Consider the following 23,194-nt stretch of genomic DNA (forward strand, 5'->3'; position numbering starts at 1 on the left):
AGTAGAGAAGAAGAACTGATGTTTGTGACAGAAACAGCCTTTTTTGTAGATGTCTTGTTGAATGTATTTTCTTGTCACTTAGCAAATCTTTCGCCACTTGATCTCATCGACTTATAGTCTCTTTGATCCACTACATCACTAGACTGTAAACTACATCACTAGGTCTGTTGTCATAAATCTTGAATCTCTGTCGCAGCACAAGCAGTTTATAAAGGGTTTCAGCTCATACGATAAGCTGAGCATTGGATCTTTTAGCACATGAGCTTAGTGCGCGTCACCCTTTGACGTATGCATTACATCTGTTCCCTGTGAGGCCCTATAGCCACAGCTCATAGACACAGACTATTTCCAATGTCTGGTCCTGACACAAAGGTAGAAAGACAAATAGGGAATAAGAGGATGCATAACGATAGTAAGGCAGCCTTTTTAACCTCAATCTCAAATCTAAATAGACAGGAGAACTGAGAGAACATTTTAGCTAACATAAGTACTAGAATGTGATAGGAAGTTTCAGTGGAAGGTACCAGAAAGAACTACACAGAACCGGAAGCAACTACACACAGAGGAGTAAACGACATGTCCCATATATACAGGAAGGGGACATGACAAGTAGTTTGAAGCTATTCTAATATTGTACAATAATTTTGTCGCTCAATAATTGGGTGTAATCAAGTTCCGGGTGAGCAACCTCAGGAGAAAGCGTACCAGGCAGGACACGTGGTCTGATCAATATCCGGGTGTGCGACTTCGGGGTCGCGGGTGAATGACCTTACTGGTGGAGAGGAACGACTAACTTACTGTGATCAAATGACAGATCGCCAGATGACACCAGTTCACCAGTTAATGCGTAGTCGTGACGGGGAGAGCGAAAGACACGATCACTCATGATTTCGGCCTGGAGATTACAATGACGATCTTGTCTGATATCGCTCCTGTCCCGTTGTGGTTGCATGGCGTGAAACTCGATCTACATTAACTCTCCTGACATCGTTGTCAATGTAATGGAAGAACTAGGACGTGATGCCTACGATACATATATATAGTGGTTGATCTGAATTGCGCTATACTCCCCAACCTTCAGACTTGCTAATAAGTCAGTAATCATCCGCTCTATTTCAAGATGGAAAAGGTGATAGACATGATGTCCCTTGCGGGACTGACGAAACCATGTCCGCCAGGGTTCAGTGATCATATTTACGATACAAAGCATGGAGTGGAATTACCATTACGTATTTGGCCAGCGACTAGCTCGTTGGCAATTGGGAAAGCAAAACCTTGGTTGATGTGGATCCATGGGGGTGGTTGTATAGTAGGGAAACATTGGGTTCCGGTGAGTTCTTCCTGTATTCCTGACTAACATTCTTTGGCTTGAGTAGAGTGGCATGCGATGCGTGGCGATGGGTGGACGATGGAAACTGGAAGCAACCCGATCGGCTGATCATGTGGTGCAAGACTGTGGGGTCTAAGAACCGCAGGTTTTCTCACACCACAAACTGACAGGGAGGGAGGGAGGAATTAAACGGACAAAGTTGTGACAAAGAGAATGATAAGCTAAGGTGCAGAACGCTTGGATTGTTCCCGCATTTCTGTCACACAATTATCACGTTGTCTCCATCGCTTATCGTCTCTCACCTCAAGTAACTCCCTTTGATCAGTTTGATGACTGTACCTCTGCTTTCGCTTGGTGTCTCACTCACCTTCCCGACATCCTCGGTTCATCCTCCATCGCTCTTTGAAATTACGTGGTTGGCGGTGATTCTGCCGGAGGAATGTTGTCTACTTTAGCCGGCCACTTCTTTCAACCTCGTCCTCGAGCCGTTCTGGACGTTTTCGGGTTGGTGGATTTGACGGACCCGTTCTACCATGAACCAAAATCTTGTCCCGATCCGACTCAACCGCTACGCTTCTTATGTCGTTGGCCAGAAGGTTCCTTGGAAGCAATGTTCAAAAATCATGATCCTTCTCATGCGGAAGTATGTTGTCCTTATACTTCAGAGCTTGAACCTATCATGACATTTGGAAAACGACGGGAAGTTTGGGGAGTGGAGTATATCACAAGTGAGAAAGATTACAAACGAATGGATCTGTTCAAGCACTTCATCACCAACCACGAGATATTTCCGCTTTTGTTTCGGAAGGAGAGTTTCGGTACCCAGGAGGCTTATGAGGTGGCATTGAAAGGATTCTCGGGGTTACATTTATTGGAGCATGGAAAGGAATATCCGCCCACTGTTGTGATGCACGGAACAGCCGATAGTCTCGTCCCGGTCGAACAGGCTACCGTTTCGTCAAAAAGCTACGAGAATTAGGGGCTGAAGTAGAAGCATTGTTTTGTGAGGGAGGAGAACACTCCTTTGAGAACACGATTGAGGTGAGTTGACTTACTGTAGCTTCGAGGGGGCCATAAATATATGGGCTAGATTAACAGACTGATCGACAGGGACCGGAATCTGAAGGTCGGGATGAGTATGTGGTGCCATGTATGGCGTTCCTCAATAATCATGTCAAGAGTGCCGTGACGGAGTGATGAGTTCGTCAATAATATCGAACGCTCAGGGTTTTGAGAAGAGGGAAATGACACGCGTTCCAATTATGATTCGTTCCAAATATATATTTATTCAAACCTATCGAGAGATGATGAAAACGATGACAATGATACACTGCTTACAATCACGATCTATTTCGTATCCCTACACCCCAAAAAATCCCAATCCATCGCTGGTGAAGCTGGCTTCTACGCCAATCGATCCGCCTCCACCTCGTACTTAGGCGGCGCTTGTTCTGGGATAGTAAACGCTATGACCGAAACGCCATCTATGATGGGACCATGATGACCGTCGCTGAAGTGAACCGGGAGAGGAGGAGAGGGCATGGTGGTTCTTCCTCTCGTACTTTCGCCTGTCGTGTAAGCAGATTTCTAATGGGTTGTCTCGTCAAGCCATGAGTGAATCAATGCGTCGGCGTCTCGATGACTAGACTGGCGCATTGCCTTGAGACGGATAAGAGACAAAGACGAGTTGTTCCAAATTCAAATCCAGTGTGATGATAGTACGAAACGTGAGTACTTACGATATGTTGGTAATTCAGGATCAGGATTCTCCTCTTCTTCCCTATTCACAGCCCTCCTATTTCTCTCCAATTCACGTCGATGAAACGGCACCATAGGTTCTTCCGGCGCTGGGTGACTAAAAACTCTACCCGTGAGTTCTCGTGCAACCCCGGTCAAAGTGGGCCTTTGCTCTAAATCTTGAGTGGTGGATGGTAGTGAAGACTTTCTTTTCAGACGGGATTGGAGGAATCGGCGGTCTATTTGTAAGCATCTATCGGGAATGATCGATCGATCAGGGATGTTGTAAGATTCGCTTAAATCCATGCTTGGATTTCTACCCGAGGCAAGCGAAGAATTCAGAGAGTAGAAATTTGAGGAACACAAGGATACCGTACTGAAATGACGTACAGACGTAAACGACGATGACGGCAAAAAGGACGAATATGAGTACCACGATACTGATCTTGTCAGCCACATTCCATTGCCTTTTTTGTGAAATAACGGATGTCTCACTAGATCATCTTGTTCGTACTGCCTGGGAAAGTATTGCAGAAAACAGATCGAACGGTCGATGTCTCGACGATCGACGGACAGAGAGACGAGTAGGTTTAAAGAGACAAGGGTGGCCAATACTTATTCGAGTGGAGGTTCAAGTTGAGCGGTGCAACATCGGTCATCTCCGACTTTTGATCCCGTCGGGAGCCCCAGGTTTGGTTGTCCAATTCTGTTCCTTTGTACTGTACTCGCCCAGTGCAAGTCTGCCTATCGTCGAGACTATGGCTGCCCATACTCCAAGATGTCTGGTCAGAGGGTCGATCAGTGAGTCTGAGTGACTTCTGAGAAGAATTGATACTGACAACAGATATTGATGAATTCTTCTCACTTCCTCATATCGTTCTCCCTGGCGAGACCATCTCATCGACCCGATATGCCAAACGTGCAGGGGGTAAAGGGGCTAATCAAGCATATGCTTGTGCTCAGGCTGGAGGAGGGGTGGATATGGATGGTTGCATTGGAAGTGATGGTATATGGGTGAAAGATATGTTACAAAAGGCTGGAGTGGGGGTTGATCGAGTTCGTTTGATCGAACATGAAGTGAGTCAACCCATGTCAAATTTCGGCGAAAAGACTAAGGATAGGTTACGGGAAGAGCCATTATTCAACTTTCCACAGATGGCGAAAACTCTATCGGTGCGTTCTATAAGCCATAGCTGATGGTGACATTCACCAATGATAGATATTATGAGAGCTGATTATCAGTCCTTCATGCAGGAGCGAATGCAAATATACCATCTTCCGATACCTCCCCCGACGTTTCTTCCTACACACATTTATTGGTACAAAATGAAATACCTCTATCTTCCACTTTGACATATTTATCATTAGGCTTGATCAATATTTTCAACCCTTCACCTATGCTTTCACCATCTGAACTCCGTACATTTCCTTGGGCTTCTCTCACTTGGCTCATCGTCAATCAGGGGGAATTAGCTTATCTCCTTTCCGCCCTCTCCGACCAACCTTTCGCGATGAGTGATAACACGTCAGAGGCGGTGAACGGACAGTTGAGGACATTACACTGCACGAAGGGTTTTGAGAAAGTATCCGTGATTTGTACATTAGGAGCGGATGGGATAGCGTACTTACTCCCTCTGGAAGACGAGGGAGAAGTGAGAAGAATGTCAGCGGGAAGAGTGGAAGGTGGAGTGAAGGATACGACAGGTGCAGGGGATACTTTTACTGGTTATTTCGTTGCTGGTTTGATGGCCTGTCTAGAGCTTGATGAGATTTTAAGAAATTGTATGACGGTGAGTTCATTCTCATTCTCACTCTCTCGACTTTGAAGGGTCATCTTGGGAAAACAATAGCAAGTATTCTGGTTTGAGAGGAAATCCGTACGGGAGATACAGGGGAGGATATACTGATATGTAAGGCTTGCGCGATATGCGTAGAGAGATCAGGAGCAATGGAAAGCATTCCCACAAAAGTCGAGGTTCTAGAACGGCAGGCTAGTCAAAAGACCAACCAGACTTAACGACCACAGCGTAATGTCGCTACGACCAACAACTAAGTACCGACACATAAGTAAGCATGCACATGGTTCATCTGACACTCCACATTCTCTATTATCGCTTATATCATCTCTAGGGCTATCCAACATGATAATTATCTACGCATGATGCATTCATTGAATGAATGGACCATAGACCATAGACCGTAGACATCAGCTAGCTTCATGCCTTTAGATCACCAATTGAAATCAAAACAATTCATCTCTCTCACTATCATTCAAACTTCCACATCATGTCCGAACCCAATCTTCGTAATCGACAACCACCTCGTCCAAACTCTGCAGCCTCACATCGTTCGCAAGTATCTCAAAGCTCCACATTAGATCCCTCTGTGGCAGGAAGTAACACCCCTAGAAAGTTAGGATTACCAGGGGTGAAAGGTACTATGGGAGCTATCGGTGTGTTCTTCTTTGTGTCATATTTGTTATCCTCCTTCTCATCTTCTCATCTGAATATTAGTATCTTCACATGCTACAAGTCATGCTGCTCATGCTACCGTTTTGTGGAATACATCCGTCTTGTCATCAAACCCGTTCGACCCCTTCCCTCCTCCCTTGAGACTTTTCCCGTTCTCGGGATATCTTCACTCCCCATCCTTCTTCTTCTTCTCCGACGATCTTACTTCCAATCAAAGCAGTTATCAATTCCTCCATTCGATAAGACGCTTCACATGTTAAGCTCAGTCTATTGATCATATCTGACATATAGAGAGTCCAAGAAGACGAGAATTTGATTCGACAATTAGCACGCCGACAAGCTCGACTTACCCAACCCGACTTGATACTCAAATCGTATGTCATTCCACCCCCTCCTCCCATCCTACTCTTTTCTTCTCAACCATGTTGAGGTTACCGTTATCCCTGTCCAAGGTCCGGGAGTATTTCGGTCGGTCAGACAAGCTCACTTCAAGTCATTCGACAAGACCCATCGACCTCCCTCGCCTCGACCTGACTTTCCTGTCTTCAGAGCAGATCCGACGCTCAAGACGTGTTTCGACACTTTACCTCTCGCTGCCAAAGTGTCGCTCAAAACGCTGTTCGGGCTTCCATGAGTTTTCTAGGTGTCCTCAATCACTCGAATGATATTCTCGTCACAAGACTCACAAGTCAGATTTAGTCATTCCAGAACACGCAGAGCCAGCTCTAGTCACTCAATCCTGTTCCCAAAGGCCCCTTATACAAAGGTTTGAAGCTGAAGCATCACCAAAACGAGTATGATATGAGTTACGACAATGACAATGACAAATGCATGCAACTGTCCTCTACTTCTCATATCCCCATCACACTCATTCCCAACACTATCCCACCCAAAACAACACCCAGCATCACGCCCAAACTCCTCCGCGTTTCTGATGTGGCTCCCCCAGAGAGAGGGGAAGTCGAGACTACCGCAGTCCCCGTTCCTGATGTTGTGGTTGCACTAACTGGATCAGGAGTGATCGTATTGGTAGGTTGTGAAACTCCATTGAGACTTGCCACAAGGTTGAAAGGGACAATACCGTTCGAATCGTAGAAATCGAGTAAAATGTGATTAGGATTTCTTCCCCATACTTGAAGACAATTGTCAACGTGAGAGCCAATGGATCCTACTCCCGTGGCGGAATTTGTCTCGTTGACCAAAGCTCGGTTTGGGACGAAGAATGAAGCGCCGCCAAAGTTGTAAACGGAATCAAGGAAATGGTTGATGAGCATCATCTGAGAAGAGGGAGACCCGGCGGTACGGTTGACAGCGCAAGCGAAGGATTGTTCGGTGACATCTAGGAGTTAGTCAAAGGTGACATCTAGGAGTTAGTCAAAGGTGACATCAAGCGGTCGATAGAGGATGTTTGAGATTAGTTGGATTACTTGAGTACTTACCAAAAGCGTCCTCAAAGATATTTGAAAACTCATCAATGATCCATGGGACGGAAGTGAAATCCGCTTCTTGATCCATGAAAACCACCACCGTCTTTCCACTATCGATCAATGTCCCGAGGGAAGGCCAATCTCTCAGACTGATCTCCGCGGCCGAAGGGGAGTAGGTGTATCGTTGTAAGCCGGAGGAGGTGAAAGCGGAAGTGAAGGAAGTGGGTGGAAGATCGTCGATATTGACGATGACAAGGGTTATCACTGGAAGTCAGCATCGAGACCTTCCTTCTTGAAAGCGGCATGATCGTGAGTGATTCATGCGGGACGAAGCAGTGTACGAGTCTGTTTTGAAGATTTACCGTCATTGGGATTAGCGGCTACCCAAGAAGCGACGCTTGAGAGATAATTTTCCAATGTTCCTCCATCTAGGAGGTCGCAGGATGTGTGACAGAGGTGAATGCCATCCGTGGCGTTATGTCTGGTCGTCAGCAACTCCCACTCATCCCACCGTACCCCACCGTATCTACAGGAGCAGAGGAAGGAACAGACACTTACGTTTGTATCTGTAAAGTTCTTATACCGTCATCCTGTCCGTCAGCTCTGACTTGTTTCAAATTTCATCGAAGCCCCCGAGCGGGATAAAGGAAACACCCACCAGCTGCTCAGTGACATTCTTCGATTGATTATCCGCAATGCTGCTACCCACAGCATATGAATCATGAGCTCCTAAAAAGGTGACATTTGAATACAACCGATCACACAATTCTGAATGTCCGTTACAGATCGTAGCTGCTTGTGAAGGAAGACTCAGCGCCAGGCTGAGGGTCAATGCGGCGAGAGAGGACAACATGGGGGTAGGGTTGATCTTTGAGGAGTGTTGAGATTCGATATACACTTTGATAAGAAAGGAGAAATGGCGGGTGGAAGAGGTGCGGGTTCACTTCGTTGTCAGTTTGATTCAAATTCGTCGTCATGTTGTCGACCGTTTGTTTCACCGTAACCGTACACTCACCAAAGGGTGGGCCAAGAATCTGGGCACCCCGAAGATCGCGGGGACTCGGTTAATTGATATTGTACTTGTACCGAATGTATGGATGGTTACAACTAGATGAATAGTGAGACAAATATGATAGAGTCAGATATGAAACAGAAGGAAACTTTGGACAACTGGAAGTAAGGATGGGAGATTATAGAGAGCAAGACTGAAAAAAGCGAACGGTCACTGCGAGTGCACCGCTCTCTGCAAGGCACCAAACATCTCACGCGCGGTGGAGGCGGCATGGCGGCAGTCTGCAGTTGACAAGCAAGGGGAGATACTGCGGGTGGGAATGCATGAATGTGACATGTATGGAATGTCCTTTCTTCATCTTGAACGGGGTTTTTTGGGTATGGGTATACAGCTAATTGTATGAGGAGATGGAGTAGAGATTAGTAGTGTAGAAGGATTCCCCACTGAAATGTTGTCCCCACCGATTCGCCACCCAAAAGTGTACAACCTTAAATCCGACGTCGGCCGATTGCATGAAACCACCCGGTCCCCACGTCTTGAGATCCACGATCCACAGGTCATGTTCACAAATACGTCATACGACACAACATGCCTCCTCTTTGAACCTCCTTTTTGAACATCCTCCCATGTAGCTTGCAGACCGTTGGCTGCTGGCTACTGCGACCTTCTATCTGCTCCTTCCTACACCCACCGGCCACCGATCCATCGTCTGTTGTCCCTTGTCACTTGTCAATTGCTCGAACCCATCAACCGACCCACTTTCAGAAGAACTCGACAAGATGGGCGTCACTCTATCTCCATTCCGATACCTTCAAGTCGCTCGTTATCTTTTTCAAAGATGGTTTGATCGAACTCATCGCCCTGTTCCTTCTTCAATATGGAAAGGGAAAGCTCGGGCTAATCCAACTTCATCTTTACTCGCCATGTCTCCTTCTTTCCTCGGGTCATCATCATCCAATGAGACACAAGCCGGTTCATCAAAACATCACTCGCATCATCAATATCACAAACCAAAGGCGGCTGTGACGGAAGGGGGAAAAGTTCATCCTGAACCTGGTTGGCCAAAAGAGCCTTCAGAGATTTATAGGTTGATGAATGATGAGAGGTTGTTGATCCCCGGTGCTGTCAAGCCTCCTAGGGAGATTGTGGTGTTGTGTCATGGTGAGTGTGTCCGTTCGATCATGAAGACATGAGTGCTTGTCAGTGGGAAGCTATCAGCTTCGGGGTGTCAGGAGTGAGGGACTGATGGACAGGATTATACGGATTCTCAACGGCTACACCTATCCCTCTGTTTCCATCTTTGAAACTGCACTATTGGGCGTCTGTTCTAGAAGTTTTAAGAGATCGGATGGGTGTTAAGGTCGTCGTCGTTGGTGTCAAGGGGTGAGTATTTTCAGTTATTACTACACTCCCTTGCTTTTTTTTCTCATCTTTACATTCCATACCTTTGTCGCCTCATCCCTTTCCCGTGTCTCGCTTTGCCTCTTCCCAATCGAGTTTGTCTCCTAACATCCGTCCAGAGACAAATGTAGCTTGGATTATAGCCTTCCCTACTCACTACGACATCCTTACTGAACAAGCGGAGATGGATCCGGTTCACTGATACACAGCACCGGCTCGATCAAAGAACGTGCAGAACAAATGCATTCATTCCTCAAATCTTATCTCCCCCGAGGTGTGGGAGTGAATTTTGTCGCACATTCGATGGGTGGACTCGATGTTCGACATTTAATCTCAACCATCAAACCTACCGAATACACACCATTATCACTCACTACCATCGGTACACCTCATCGTGGTAGTCCATTCATGGATTGGTGTGCTGCGAATATAGGTGTTGGTACACCTACAGCTATAGCTGCAACCGCTGCTCTTTCCGCCACTTCAACAACATCAGCAATATCAAACTTACCATTTTCTTTAAAATCACCTCTTCTCTCTCGTCCACTTACACTAGAAACAAAACCAAAAGAAGAATCTTCTTTCGCCACATTCACAAACGCCTTCACCTCATATTTATTAAACATTTTCGATTCTCCCGCATATTCAAATTTAACAACATCATATTTAAGAGATCATTTCAATCCTTCTACTCCTGATTCAACAAAGGTCAAATATACAAGTGTGGCAGGAAGAGTTTCTAAAATATCAGTTTTACATCCACTTTGGTTTCCTAAATTAGTACTTGATGCAGCTGCCGAGAAAAAGTATTTGGATGATGGTAGGGAATACGAAGGTAATGATGGTTTAGTTAATGTTTCTTCTGCTAAATGGGGAGAATTCTTAGGTGTAGTTGATGAAACACATCATTGGGATTTACGTGGTGAAGGTGGTTTATTTCCTAATGGTGGTGCTGTTAGTAAAAGACCAGGTGGAAGACCAGATGAAAAAATGCCAGGAGGTTGGGATTGGGAAAGACCAGGTTTAGCAGAGGATTTAGGTTTAGGTTTAGGTTTGGATTCTAAGGATAAATCAAGTTTGAATGAAGATAAAAGGAAAAAGATTGAAAAGGAAAAGGAAAAGGAAGAAGGGAAAGGTTGGGATTTAGTACAGGTTGGAGAGGTGATTGATTGGATTACAGATCTTTTACCTGGTGGGAAAGGAAGTGAAACGGGTAAGAAACAATTGGCAGATGCTAAATTAGAAGCGAAACGTGAATCTGAAGGCAATGAGAAGGAGAGAGTGAAGGATGATAAGGAGAAGAAAGATAAATTTGATCTGGCAAGGTTTTACGGAGGGTTAATGTTGAAATTAAGGGAGGATGGTTATTGATCATCCAGCTCTTTGGGTATTTTTATGGTAGATGACATGGTGGTTCAGGATTGAGGGGGAATGATTTCAAGTGGGAAGAGGGTGATAATTGAAGTGATACACAACAATGCATAGCATGGCGACTTTAGCGTCGACCGAGATGACCAAATGATACGAGAGATTATATGCAGACCAAGCGTAAGGAACGATACATGCAATTCGGCCATGTGCAAGTTGTAAAGTTTACAAGTGATAGACGGTATGGACCATATCTAGATTACAAGATGTGAATTTATAACGCTATGTAGTCCCAAGAGACGTATTCATCCGGGCGAGACAGTCGGAGGTGATTCGTTTTCAGGACTAGCAGACGACCCAATCATCTCCGCCCGCATGGCCGCTTCTTTCTCGCGGAAAGACTTTTGGTGTGCCCTCCTACAAGGTTTAGTGGTCGTTGCTGGTCGTCAGCATTGAACTTCCTCTCGAATCCTTCATGCCTCCCTATCTGGAGTCCTCGAAAGTCTCCAGAACCTCTGTACAGCTATTTCTAATGGGAAAAGCGTAGTGCATGAATAAATTGACTCAAGCTTCGCTAGCTCGAGCAGAAGCCATGAACCACCGGAGTTGGCATATGAAGCCTTTCGAGTCAGGGGATAGTGTGGAAAAACGATAGAAGCTTATGACTCACACTTGTAACCCATTTTCACAGCTTGTACCAAGATCTGATGTTTACTCCTCGTCTTACCAAATCGACTCGTTATCCATTCCCAGTCCACCTCCCCACTTTTCGTCACCGCTTTCCTTCTCTCTTCCCCATCAATCAAGATTTCTTTCTCAACTCCTTTTCCAACCGCCCGAGAAACGCAAAGGTCGTACAGATGTTGAAGCCTTGTGATCTCTACAGAACGCCATGGACCTCTGACGACGTCTGTAGGTAGATCTTCCGCCGCGACGACTTCGTCTGGGTGAGATCTTGTGTCAATTTCTTTGCCCCTTATGCGAGGGATAGTACTATCAGGTTGAGGTTCAAGACTGGTGGTATTCTCTCTGGACTGATCGTCAGACGTGGAGGGGTGGTCTTGAGCAATGATCGGATTGATAGAGCTGGATGGATCGGGAGGAGTATGTGGGATCTCTGATGGAGGGGAGGAAGATTGTCTTTTGGTTTTTCGTCTTTTTTTCTGCGGAGGTAATGAGGTCTTTTGTTCAGCTTACCTATCACCTTATACATGGTTCGTTACCTGCGCAAGAGTATGTCATAAGACCGCACATTCAGGCAAGATTCAAACGACAAGTACAATACAATGACAGAGGGGGGGGGGGATGACGGAGGAAACGAGTAGTGAACTTACCAAAGACACGCGACTCTTTCTAGCCATATCTAACATCTCACTCAGTCTGATATCCCCATGATCATTCATCATAGCCAAACGTACCACATCCTCCCCTACCTTATCCTATCTCATCAGCGTTCATTCTCAATATGAGGTACTCAGACATACCACAAGTTCTGTGAAAGATTTGAAAAATCGCTTTGTCAAAGCTACCAATTCCTTCTTCAAAATCGCTGCGTCTTTTTCTTTCTTTCCCGTGCTTTTTCCTTTCGATATGACCTTTTTAGTCACTTTACCATCTGAGATCTTGACGATTTTACGTTTCCGTCCTCTTGAGGACTTCGTCAACGTCTTTTGGACTGATAATGACATAGTCTGCGGAGGAGATAGAGGGGCTGTATCTGGGAAATTGAGCCATTCTTGACCTGGGAAAGCAGTAACGGGAATGTCCATACCCTCTAAGATGGACGTGGTATCCATGTGGGTGCCATGTGAGAGAGTCAAGGGTATAGGTGGGTTTTTCAGTTTGGTAGTGTAGGAATTCGTATTTGATGAGTCGACTTCAGGAGAAGTGGTGGAATGTTGGGATAGGTGGGAGAGGAATATATCGGATTGAACCATTGTTGAGGGTGAGTCTTGTGGAATGTCGGATAAAGAGGATACATCATGTGTTGAACAGGTTTCGTGTGGAGGATCAAGACCGAATAAAGCGTAAACTTGGTCAAGATCCAAGGGTTCGTCGAGTGGATCAGGAGATGACATGTTTTGGTCCATTGCTGGAACAAGATCGACAATGGGTTTTTGATACTGTATTATCAAGTCGTTCTCCTTCACGGAAAGGTTGTATAAAGTGAAGAGATATGCTTTGAAAATCGAGAGAGGATATGACCGAGGGGTGGAAGGAATGTCAAGAGAGACAAAGGGAGGTGAGGTATGACCCTTGATGGTCTCGTCACCTTTCTCATATACCCAAAAGTCACTGTGTTTGGTTGTTACGAACTATATGTTGACAAGATGACCAAGAGGATAGAGCTGTTATGAGAAAGAGAGGGAGAAGTGAAGACGAGGAGGAGAGATTGATGATCCAATCAACGAACCGAACTTCGCGCACGACACGAAATCTCTTCACGCACGACAAAATCACGTGATAAAGCGTTAGGCATGCAGCACAGAGACGTTAGGCGCACGCAGGGACACCCTTCCGTCCTCCCCCCCTCCCCAATTGTCCTGTGGCCAGAGTTGCTAACCTACTCCATGATCTATGCATAGAAAGATCCTGGTTTTTACACGGACATGTAGAGATCGTCCCCCTCTATTGGTCAGTAAAAGTTTCAGGCTCAAAGGTCAAGAACTGACCGAGATAAACTGATCTCCCTTCCACCCCTTCTCCCCATGAATTTCCGGCCGCCTCAGAGCCTATACTGACTGGAAGGTATTCAATGGGGATTATCGAGGGTCCTGAGAACGATGGTCAGTGTCTCAATATCATAGCTTATCTCCTGTAAGTTGCAGAAAGTGATGAAGTTAATTGATATTACTTGAAAGTATGAGAAAAGTGGAAGGGCGATCTGTGCACAAGAAGCCACGTGGTTTGAGACGCCTAACTTGATTCTGCGGCATGCCTAACGGCTAGTCACGTGATTTTGTCGTGCGTGAAGAGATTTCGTGTCGTGCGCGAAGTTCGGTTCCCAATCAACCCATCAGCCGCACATTGACGGTCCGTGCGAAAGGACCCCCTCCCCCCCTCTACACTGATGCCATCACGTCGCGTCAAACAACTCTTCCTGCAGCGAGATCCTCTTCAACGTATCACCTCTAGCTTGCCACTTTTCTTCAATCGGGCTCATTTTACTCAATCCCATAATCTTATCTTTCGCCTCTAAGTGCATTCTCTTGACCTCTTTCAACTTCTGTCTGCCTGTCTCTGACAGTTTGGTGATGTTCAAGGATAGCAGCTTACCCGCTCTCATACAGTCGACAAGAGGATCTCGGAAGAGGTTGGGTGGTTCTTCTTCGAACAACGCTCTTAGATTAGTATCACCAAGAGTGTCCATATCGTTCCCTATTCATCAACTCATATTAGAGATGTAGCAGCTGAACAAGCTCACTGTACCCGGATTCGTCCGTCCATAGTTCCAATAACCATCTTTCCCAACCTTCATCCCAGACTGACAGAAGGGTACTCTCCAGCTGATCCCAATACATTGAAACAGCTTTACAATGAACAACTGGTGACTTTCCCAGAGCAAAAGTGACGATACCCCCAGATGCTAGTCGTATATCCTCATCGTCGTCTTGCAACAGACGAAGGAGAGCTTGATGAAGTTTTTGTCGCACGTTCGAAGGTAGAGGGTTGCCTTCGGTCGAAAAGAGAAATGGGGCAAAGTGAACCATCGCTTTTTTAGATGAAGATCGAGTAGGTTCCGATTGACTTTCGTTTGAGAACAACAAGATTTGTTGAGCGACACTTTCCAACTGAGCAGGTGATATGGGACTGTCCGTTTTACGCAAACCCTGCCTGTCAATATCTAACTAACAGGGATCATGATTCACTCACAGTTACAATACTCCATGCAAGAGCAGGAAGTGCAGCTTCCCTCAATGGAACACAGATATGTCCCACCATACGTACTATTCTGTCAGTGACACCATACCACTCGGCTTTCGTTACACCGCGCAAAGCTTCGTCAGTCCATTTCGTCCCTGAAACAAGGTCGAGAACTCGGACACGAACAAAATTATCGACGTTTGATGATAAAGCGATTCGAACGAGACCCGTCAATGTTTTCGAACTAGATCCGCAGTCCATTTCACTTAATGCGGTTAGAACAGCTGGATGGCCGGTATTGATGAGAGTTGGTAGGGTCGTAGGTCGTCGCATTCGCAAAAAGGTCACGCAAGAATTGAGGAGGAGGTCGTAGCCCGGTACGGTCGAGGATGACATGAGTGCTGTGCGTGCTACTTGAATAGCTTGAGCCTCAAGTTCTGTACTTTCTGATGTGGTCGAGATTGGAAGATGATTCAAACATTCGATGATCTCCTTCAGTATCAACGGATGAGCTCCATCTCCGTAATGATCGAGTAAACGACCGAATGTAGTTTCCAACCCAACTCGGACACCTGCTGTGATGATGTTCCAATCGACAACGTCCCGGAATAGCCGTTGTAATAGACACAAACGTCCATGCTGCATGTTCATAGAGATCTGCTCGGACGAATCCAGAGTTATGCGCAGTTCTTCCACTACTTCCATGGCTCGAGAAGGTGAGAGAAGAGAGGAAAGAGCTTGAGCGGTGATATGTCGAATTTGCCATTCCTGGCTCCCTATCAAAGGCCATATCGCCTTTGTCAACTCCTTTTGCATCTCGAGGGATGAATCACTCCACCGTAAGCTACGGACGATGATGAGGATTGGAAAAAGAGGGAAATGTTTGTCGGACATTCGAACCGGCGTGGAGTACTTTCGGATGTGTTCGGCAAGGAAAGGGAGAAGAGTTGGGTATCTGGTATGCCAAGAGGAGAATGTTTGGCGAGAGGCGAGAGTGGATTGTAACTCGAAGTAGTCTGCCGATCCTCGCGGAGGAGTCAGAGTACGGTGGATGAGAGAAGAGAGAAGTATGAGACCGGCGTTACGAACGTTCCAGCTAGTCGTCAGTACATGGACAGGCTGATAAGTTTCAGCCATTCGAGTACAGTCACACCATACGAATTCGTCTGTTCGATAGACGCTGGAAGGGATAGGACGATTGAAGAGAAAATGGACTTACTCAGACGACTCAAATCCCCTCAAAGCAACGATCACAGCTCGTTCAAAATACCTATCCAGATATTTTGTCTGTTTAGCGTCGAGCAACACAACTTTCATTATGTTGAAAGCGTGTACTTTTGTTTTGTCGGATGAATCGTGTTCGACTTGGGCAAGATCAATCAATCGGTCGATAGCTTTATCCAGCAGCACGACATTTCCACCAATCAGGGCCAAAAAGCTATAAGGAATGGCGGCTGAACGACGAGTGATGGACAGCTCATCAAGCGTGATCAAAGTAAACTCGTCCTACTATCAGATCAATCTTACCAAACCTGGGACTGGTCGGACTCACCTCTAGCCATTCCTCCTCCAGGCCCACTAATTGCGGACACCACTTGAAAACGTTGACCAATAGAGCAAAGGAAGAAGCTATTCTCGAGAACGTTCCACGATGACGAATTTCCCTCAGCCACATAGTAAACATTCGTCCGGCTTGGTCAACGTCTTTTCTTGACCAAATGCCCTCTGTATAAGCCGAGCACGGCAGGCCGGTTGTGAAGATTGTCGAGAGTAAAATGCTGAGAAAATCAGAGAACTCTTCCAGAGATATCAGACGACTCACCCAGCATTACGTGTAGCTCTCCAACAACCGGAAACTAGGCTAGTATGATCCAAAGTCTCTTCTCCACCTTCTCCGTCATCGTCCTCTCCTAGCACCTCATACGCCCGGGCGATCTCATGTTCCGCTCCGGCGACTTGATTGAGAGATATGACTTTGCGTGTGACCCACCAGATTCTCTGGATGAGCAAGAATAGATCATGAAACATGGGGGACCAGTAGCCTTGTTCTTCTGGCTTCTCCAGGTCGAGACATGATATGAGATCACTTCAATTCAGCCTCAAATTTGGAGATTCATGAGACGAAGAACACACCTGAGTGCGAGAAGCAGGCCATGGAAAGGGCGCTCTTCCATCTCTCTCACTAAATCTTGCTCCGCCAATGAGATGCTCAGTGTGAGAGACTGTATTAAGTCGCTTAGAAACCGTCCTGGGTCCGAGCGAACTCGGAGCTCAGGATTGTACACCAATCTTCTGAAAATGATCACAAGGACTGATCTTCCCGCTTCGGCTTGTGTGGAACGCGGATGGCTGAGATTTCCAATTGCATTTTGTAGCAGCTTCTGGACCTCAGGGGATTCAAGGTCATCCAGTCCCGGAAGAATGTTGGTCGCTTTCTCGATGCTAATCGTCAGTTCCATCACCAGTTTACCGTAGTCCATGATACGTACATCGCTCGCGCTCGATTCCTGATGTCAGAATATTCTGAAGACTGACAGCTCAACAGCGACTGTACGACATCTTCAGAGTAGATTCGCTTCTGGGCCACATCGTTGACGTGGAATCGCGTCGGACCTTTTTCGACCCACCCAAATGTATCCACGTATAGTCCAAAGATGCTGAGGCCGAGTATGGTACGCACAGCAGGATACCGGCGACAGCCTTTCAAGACTGAAGCGATAAATGACTCTAGTAACCAGGAATGAATGCCAGCAGCTTGTGAGAGAGCTAGGTTTGGATCGACGGGTGACATGTGTTGTGCTCGTTTGTGGTTGATCTTTATGCCTTCTGTTGCTCGACGTAGAGAAGCGTGAGCAGACGCTTCCGCAGTTTCCAAATTCAGGAACAAGTTTCGACAAGCCGAAATGAAGTCTGTGCGGGCTCTGCATTCTTAGCGCGCTTCACATGTGGGGCATGAATGACTCACCCTGTGTCAGACAAGACGGAGTTGCATATAAAAGCCTCTTTAATCAGGTCGACAACGTGTGGAGCAAGGAGGTCTTTGGTATTTGTAATGATCTCGAAAGCTTTCAAGCGGATAGAATACTCGGGGTGCTGTATAGCGATTTGCAGCTCTTCGTTGGGGATGTCAGATATGGACAAATGGCCCGTGGTCATGCCGGTAGAAGCTACTGCCACCCATGCTGGGAAGGGATGTCCTTTTGTATTCATTTTGTTTATCGAGAGTAGTCGTAGAAGTGTAGCTGGAGCTGAAGGGAATGCCTTGAATAGGGTAGGTAGAAAATGTCGACTGATCGGACTGGCGGTACTCGCTGGGTCTATCGAAGAAGTGAGGCAAGGCACTAAGATTGAAAGGTCCGGGTTGGGCTTCAGAGCAAGGCATTTGACGATGAGCACGCTACGCTGCATCCCGCATGTCAGAAGATTCAGGTCTTCCAAAAGATTGTCCATGAGAGTTGAGGGTATAGCTCCGCGGGGCATGTGGTCGAACATACACCCCACAGCGATGAGGTCGGCTTTGGTCTTCATTCCACGCCTGATGAGAAAGTCGAAAAGTGCTAGGAAGAAGTTTTGACTGGAAGAGGACGACGACGAAGGAGAAGGTAGGATGGAAGAAAGCTTTGCAGCAGCAGTGAGCACATCGGCGAATCGGAGTGGTGTTGCTTTCCATACTGATTCGAGACCGTCGAGAAGCAAAGAAGCCAGAATGCCTTGAGGTTGGAAGGCGGGTAGCAGCCTCTGATGGGCGATATGCACTACGTCAGGATCAGGAGATGGTGCAATAGAGACAGATGTAATATATTTGAGGATGCTGAGAAGGAGACTGAGCTTTTCAAGGGCGTCGTTTGTGCCGGTAGGAGGTCGGAGGACATTGTCAAGGGCTCTCTCCAAGTCAGTTCTGATAGGTCAGCTGGGTCGATGCGGGTAATACAAGACGAGCTACATGTTGGACGAGGAGGAACCCGAGGGTCTGTTGAGCCTCTTGCGTAATGCTGCTACCTCATCTATGTCACCCTTGTCAGTCATGGTGAGAAGTTGACGGTCGATACACTGTTATAGAGAGAGAGGTTTTAGACGTTTCATTCTCGATCGTCGTTTTGAAATTTTGATTCCGTTCCTCCACTCAGTTTGTCCTCTTTTCCTCTTTCGCACCTGGTCCACTCACTCTATAACTCCCTTGCCCCCTCCACACCTCTCTGTTCTGTTCGGGACAACTTGGCGGAAGACAAATCGATCAGAAGAGACTCCCTCATCGTATATTCTGACCCAAGATGTCGACCACAAGTCCCACGGGGCCTCATGGAGCGGAACAAGAAGAGCAGGATTTCGTTCACCATATCGCCATTGAGCTCTCCCGCTTGCTCAACTCTATCAACCCTAATGACCTACTTGCCAAACGTGTGATAGATATCGCAAAGTACAACAGGACAGGAGACTCGTTTTTGAAAGCTACGGCGGCGTTTGGAAAATTTCCAGAGGATACCATGTTGTCCATGCACTCTCGCATTCTGGCTCATTTGGCAATGTCCCGCGCCACTAGACATCGCTCAGGTTCACCAGATGGTACCAAAGGAGGTGGAGAAGAAGGAGGGATGGAAGGGATGGACCATGAAGCTGGTGATACCCTCGCTGCCGAACCTAAAAGGAAAGGTGGGCTCATGAGGTCGGGCGAAGTACGTCAATCAATCCCCTTGAGAGAGAAAAGAGCTGATGACCAAGTCCGTGGCATACCGACAACCTCAAGGTGCGCGACCTTCTCTACTCGGACTTGACAAACTCGCTGCAGAGAAGAGGGCTGTCGCTGCCGCTGCAGCCAAGTCTGAGCCTCCGAGCAAACGAGTGAAGATGGAGCCGATGGAGGATGAGAATGGAGCCTCCTCTTCTGGTGGCGTTTTCAAGGGTGAGTATCACATGACCTACGCCGTACGTATATTGACATTCTAGTCCCTTCCCTTCCTGTAAAGAGAGAGACGGCTCGTGTGCGACCTGACGAGACTCCCAGTCATGGGGGTGGATTATCAGAAGAGGCTCGTCGTCGACTCGAGGCTAGAAGAAAAGAACGTAATATGCCATTTCCTCCAGCTGTCACCGCTATCAAACCCGATCCGAGTGCGGATAGAAAGCGAGGCATCGAAGACTTCCAGTCTCGAGCGAACCGAGCCACGGTGGGTGGAAGGGATCGAAATGGAGACCGAAATAAGGAGAGCAGTGGGGATCGGCGTGGTCAAAATGGTGCCCCAGGCAAAGGATGGGATGCTGCTCCAACACCACGATCAGTCAAAGTTGAGCGTGAAGCAGATAGCGGGAGTATGAGAGTGCCCAATAGAGGCTGGGACGAGACGCCAAGACCTGGTGATAGAGGAGGTTGGGGTAAAGAAGGCACCGCGGCCAGAAAATGGGACGAGACACCACGAAAGGGAGTGAAACAAGAGGATGAGGATGGCGTACATCTGGATTATAAAGAATGGGAGGAAGAACAAGTTCGACTCGATAGGGATTGGTATACCGTTGATGACGAAGGAGCAGTCGTGAGTTTTTAGTTCATGTCGAATGTTGCGGCTCACCCACAGGCTGGAGACGAAGAACATAACCCTTTCGCTCAATGGGAGAACATGGAGAGGTCAAAAGAATTGGAATTGCAAGCTAAAGCGAATAAACGACAAACTGCTAAACAGGCGCAATTCGTGAGTTGACGCTCTATTGCCTACTGAAAGTACTGGCTGATCAAAAAGAACGCCGACAATGATCTGTGGGAGACGAATCGAATGCTTCAGTCCGGTGTCACGCAACGAGGGGCTGTCGATCTGGACTTTGAAGATGATCAAGATTCCAAAGTCCATGTTCTGGTACATGACCTAAAACCTCCTTTCCTCGATGGTACCATCGCCTATACCAGACAGTTGGACCCTGTCAATCCAGTGAAAGATCCAACCAGTGACATGGCGGTGTTCAGTAAGAAAGGCAGTGCATTAGTACGAGAGCGACGTGAGAGGCAAGAGAGAGAAAAGGTGAGCTTCTAAGATTTGGTTCATATTTGAGCTGACACACCTAGGCTGCAGCGAAGGCCGCATCCCTAGCCGGAACGACGCTAGGCAACCTCATCGGCATCACAGATGAGCCCGAGTTAGGAGAAGGTATGTTCACACAGCTCACAATTGCACTGGCCTAGGGTGTTGATGTTTGCAGAAGGACAAAAAAGCGACGATAAGAATTATAAAGCCGGATCTCAATTTTCCTCCCACCTTCAGAAATCCGAAGGGCAATCTACCTTCGCCAAAAGTCGTACTCTCAAGGAACAGCGGGAATATCTGCCGGCGTTTGCCGTCAGGGAGGAGCTCATGGCTCATTTACGGGATCATCAAGGTCAGCTTACTCTCCAAGAAAACGACCCAAGCTGACGATAAGTTTTGGTAGTCATTGGTGAAACGGGGTCCGGGAAGACCACACAGCTGGCACAATTCCTGTACGAGGACGGATATTGCGCCAACGGAATCATCGGTTGTACTCAGCCCAGACGTGTGGCGGCCATGTCCGTCGCCAAGCGTGTCAGTGAAGAGATGGAGGTAAGTCCATGTTATAGGCTCATAGCCCAGGAAATGACACTCAGTGTGAACTCGGTGATACGGTAGGGTACGCCATTCGGTTCGAGGACTGTACGTCAAAGTCAACGAAGATAAAGTGTAGGTTCAGCTTGCCCAGGAGATGAGGGATTCTGAGCTGAAACAATAGACATGACGGACGGTGTTTTACTACGAGAATCGCTCAATGAAGGAGATTTGGAGAAATATAGTGTGATCATCCTTGATGAAGCTCACGAACGTTCTCTTAGCACCGACATATTAATGGGTCTGTTGCGAAAGAGTGAGTGCGGCCGATGGATTGGGAACCTTCACTGACGCACAGTCCTCACTCGCCGTCGAGATTTGAAAGTTATTGTGACGTCTGCTACAATGAACGCCGAGAAGGTGAGTGGAAGCGCCCCGCCAGGACCATGTGATTTGTTTCGCTGATCAGTAATAGTTCTCCAAATTCTTCGGCAATGCGGCGACATTCACCATTCCAGGTCGTACATTTCCAGTCGAGATTTATCATTCCAAATCACCTTGTGAGGACTATGTCGATAGTGCCATCAAACAAGTTCTCCAGCTTCACCTATCCATGCCTACTGGCGACGTATTGGTATTTATGACTGGTCAAGAAGATATCGAAACTACGTGTGCAGTCATTGAAGAGAGATTGTCTCAACTTGACGACCCTCCACCAATAGCTGTTCTTCCCATTTACTCTCAAATGCCAGCCGATCTTCAAGCCAAGATCTTTGAACCTACTTCAGATGGGAGACGGAAAGTCATCGTGGCCACCAACATCGCGGAGACGTCACTAACAGTTGACGGTATTCTCTACGTGGTCGATTCCGGTTATTCAAAGTTAAAAGTGTACAATCCGAAAGTCGGCATGGATGCTTTACAAATAACACCTATTAGTCAAGCCAACGCAGGACAAAGAGCTGGACGTGCAGGACGAACAGGACCCGGGTGAGCTAATCTCTCTATCTTCTCAGGTCGTGCTCATAATTTTCAGATTCTGTTATCGTCTCTTCACCGAAGTCGCTTATCTGAACGAACTATTCCCCAACAACATCCCCGAGATACAACGTACCAATCTTGCCAATACTGTCTTACTTTTGAAAACCCTCGGAGTTAGAAACCTTCTCGAATTCGATTTCATGGATCCACCACCTCAAGAAAACATTTTGAATTCAATGTACCAACTTTGGGTACTGGGTGCTCTTGATAATGTTGGAGATTTAACTCCTACCGGTCGTAAGATGTCAGATTTTCCTATGGAACCATCATTAGCAAAAATGCTTATCGTCGCTACCGATTATGGATGTTCTAGTGAGATGCTCACTATCGTTTCAATGTTATCAGTACCTTCGGTATTCTATCGACCGGCTCAACGAGCGGAAGAGAGTGATGCTGCTAGAGAAAAGTTTTTCGTACCTGAATCGGATCATCTGACTTTGTTGCATGTGTACACTCAGTGGAAGAGTAATGGGTGAGTTTCTCACGCCGCTTCTTTTCCAATTCTTTCATTCTCCACATGATCCGTCAGTGATGGTTCCAGCTGACGATTTCTCAGATATAGCGATAGATGGTGTATGAAACATTTCCTTCATCCGAAACTTATGCGAAAAGCAAGAGAAGTGCGAGGTCAATTAGAAGATATTATGAAAACTCAAAAGATGGAGGTAGTGTCTTGTGGTACAGATTGGGATGTTGTACGAAAATGTATAACAGCTGGATACTTTCATCAAGCTGCCAGAGTTAAGGGTATAGGGGAATATATGAATGTCAGAACTGGTGTAAGTTCCTTCTATTGTCATTGACTAGTATCAAGTTGACTTATTAGTTACCTTGTGTTTTACACCCCACTAGTGCACTTTATGGTTTAGGTTGTGAGTCTAATCTCTCTCAGATTTCAGATCATTGCACGAACTTATGTGATAGATATGCCAGATTATGTGGTATACCATGAACTCGTTCTTTAGATTGTCACTGCTCATGATAGCGGTGTCATAGCA

General features: G+C 46.7%; 8 protein-coding genes across 8 annotated transcripts in view; 4 read left to right on the plus strand and 4 right to left on the minus strand.

Moving 5' to 3' along the window:
• Positions 1 to 1,141: 1,141 nt before the first annotated feature.
• TREMEDRAFT_60531 (uncharacterized protein) lies at positions 1,142 to 2,527 on the plus strand (the record flags this gene model as incomplete). The annotated part of the gene is made up of 5 exons (XM_007002786.1): positions 1,142 to 1,330; positions 1,563 to 1,713; positions 1,786 to 2,234; positions 2,258 to 2,371; positions 2,441 to 2,527. 5 exons carry the CDS (start codon positions 1,142 to 1,144, stop codon positions 2,525 to 2,527), a joined length of 990 nt encoding a protein of 329 aa, XP_007002848.1.
• Positions 2,528 to 2,734: 207 nt separating this feature from the next.
• Positions 2,735 to 3,373, minus strand: TREMEDRAFT_60532 (uncharacterized protein; the record flags this gene model as incomplete). Its single annotated transcript, XM_007002787.1, has 2 exons — positions 2,735 to 2,898; positions 3,070 to 3,373. The coding sequence occupies 2 exons, from the start codon at positions 3,371 to 3,373 to the stop codon at positions 2,735 to 2,737; spliced, it is 468 nt and encodes a 155-aa protein (XP_007002849.1).
• A 452-nt stretch (positions 3,374 to 3,825) lies between these two features.
• On the plus strand, positions 3,826 to 5,248 carry TREMEDRAFT_71211 (uncharacterized protein; the record flags this gene model as incomplete). Its single annotated transcript, XM_007003035.1, has 4 exons — positions 3,826 to 3,868; positions 3,912 to 4,244; positions 4,310 to 4,857; positions 4,983 to 5,248. 4 exons carry the CDS (start codon positions 3,826 to 3,828, stop codon positions 5,082 to 5,084), a joined length of 1,026 nt encoding a protein of 341 aa, XP_007003097.1. The 3' UTR covers positions 5,085 to 5,248.
• Positions 5,249 to 6,578: 1,330 nt separating this feature from the next.
• TREMEDRAFT_16423 (uncharacterized protein) lies at positions 6,579 to 7,758 on the minus strand (the record flags this gene model as incomplete). The annotated part of the gene is made up of 5 exons (XM_007002176.1): positions 6,579 to 6,877; positions 6,978 to 7,229; positions 7,328 to 7,446; positions 7,524 to 7,555; positions 7,624 to 7,758. Coding segments are annotated over 5 exons (837 nt in total), but the record flags the coding sequence as incomplete, so codon positions are not given.
• Positions 7,759 to 8,756: 998 nt separating this feature from the next.
• Positions 8,757 to 10,749, plus strand: TREMEDRAFT_27711 (uncharacterized protein; the record flags this gene model as incomplete). Its single annotated transcript, XM_007002321.1, has 3 exons — positions 8,757 to 9,138; positions 9,231 to 9,360; positions 9,588 to 10,749. 3 exons carry the CDS (start codon positions 8,757 to 8,759, stop codon positions 10,747 to 10,749), a joined length of 1,674 nt encoding a protein of 557 aa, XP_007002383.1.
• A 302-nt stretch (positions 10,750 to 11,051) lies between these two features.
• TREMEDRAFT_60536 (uncharacterized protein) lies at positions 11,052 to 13,225 on the minus strand (the record flags this gene model as incomplete). Its single annotated transcript, XM_007002788.1, has 5 exons — positions 11,052 to 11,185; positions 11,417 to 11,927; positions 12,081 to 12,185; positions 12,231 to 12,869; positions 13,196 to 13,225. The coding sequence occupies 5 exons, from the start codon at positions 13,223 to 13,225 to the stop codon at positions 11,052 to 11,054; spliced, it is 1,419 nt and encodes a 472-aa protein (XP_007002850.1).
• Positions 13,226 to 13,822: 597 nt separating this feature from the next.
• Positions 13,823 to 18,447, minus strand: TREMEDRAFT_27287 (uncharacterized protein; the record flags this gene model as incomplete). Its single annotated transcript, XM_007002270.1, has 9 exons — positions 13,823 to 14,124; positions 14,171 to 14,576; positions 14,626 to 15,706; positions 15,830 to 16,116; positions 16,163 to 16,388; positions 16,433 to 16,696; positions 16,744 to 17,052; positions 17,100 to 17,531; positions 17,576 to 18,447. Coding segments are annotated over 9 exons (4,179 nt in total), but the record flags the coding sequence as incomplete, so codon positions are not given.
• A 434-nt stretch (positions 18,448 to 18,881) lies between these two features.
• TREMEDRAFT_67867 (uncharacterized protein) overlaps positions 18,882 to 23,194 on the plus strand; it is a gene marked incomplete at both ends in the record, with an annotated part of 5,018 nt that continues 705 nt past the window's right edge. Inside the window, 17 exons of the mRNA XM_007002959.1 lie at positions 18,882 to 19,283; positions 19,330 to 19,510; positions 19,555 to 20,138; positions 20,181 to 20,294; positions 20,343 to 20,618; positions 20,663 to 20,744; positions 20,797 to 20,973; positions 21,016 to 21,173; positions 21,218 to 21,290; positions 21,340 to 21,471; positions 21,514 to 21,575; positions 21,631 to 22,145; positions 22,192 to 22,668; positions 22,753 to 22,975; positions 23,023 to 23,068; positions 23,121 to 23,152; positions 23,182 to 23,183. Coding sequence (XP_007003021.1) covers positions 18,882 to 19,283; positions 19,330 to 19,510; positions 19,555 to 20,138; positions 20,181 to 20,294; positions 20,343 to 20,618; positions 20,663 to 20,744; positions 20,797 to 20,973; positions 21,016 to 21,173; positions 21,218 to 21,290; positions 21,340 to 21,471; positions 21,514 to 21,575; positions 21,631 to 22,145; positions 22,192 to 22,668; positions 22,753 to 22,975; positions 23,023 to 23,068; positions 23,121 to 23,152; positions 23,182 to 23,183 — 3,536 coding nt within the window. The remainder of the gene's footprint in view (positions 19,284 to 19,329; positions 19,511 to 19,554; positions 20,139 to 20,180; positions 20,295 to 20,342; positions 20,619 to 20,662; positions 20,745 to 20,796; positions 20,974 to 21,015; positions 21,174 to 21,217; positions 21,291 to 21,339; positions 21,472 to 21,513; positions 21,576 to 21,630; positions 22,146 to 22,191; positions 22,669 to 22,752; positions 22,976 to 23,022; positions 23,069 to 23,120; positions 23,153 to 23,181; positions 23,184 to 23,194) is intronic.

The sequence above is a fragment of the Tremella mesenterica genome, assembly GCF_000271645.1.
Source record: "Tremella mesenterica DSM 1558 unplaced genomic scaffold TREMEscaffold_2, whole genome shotgun sequence".
NCBI lineage: Eukaryota > Fungi > Basidiomycota > Tremellomycetes > Tremellales > Tremellaceae > Tremella > Tremella mesenterica.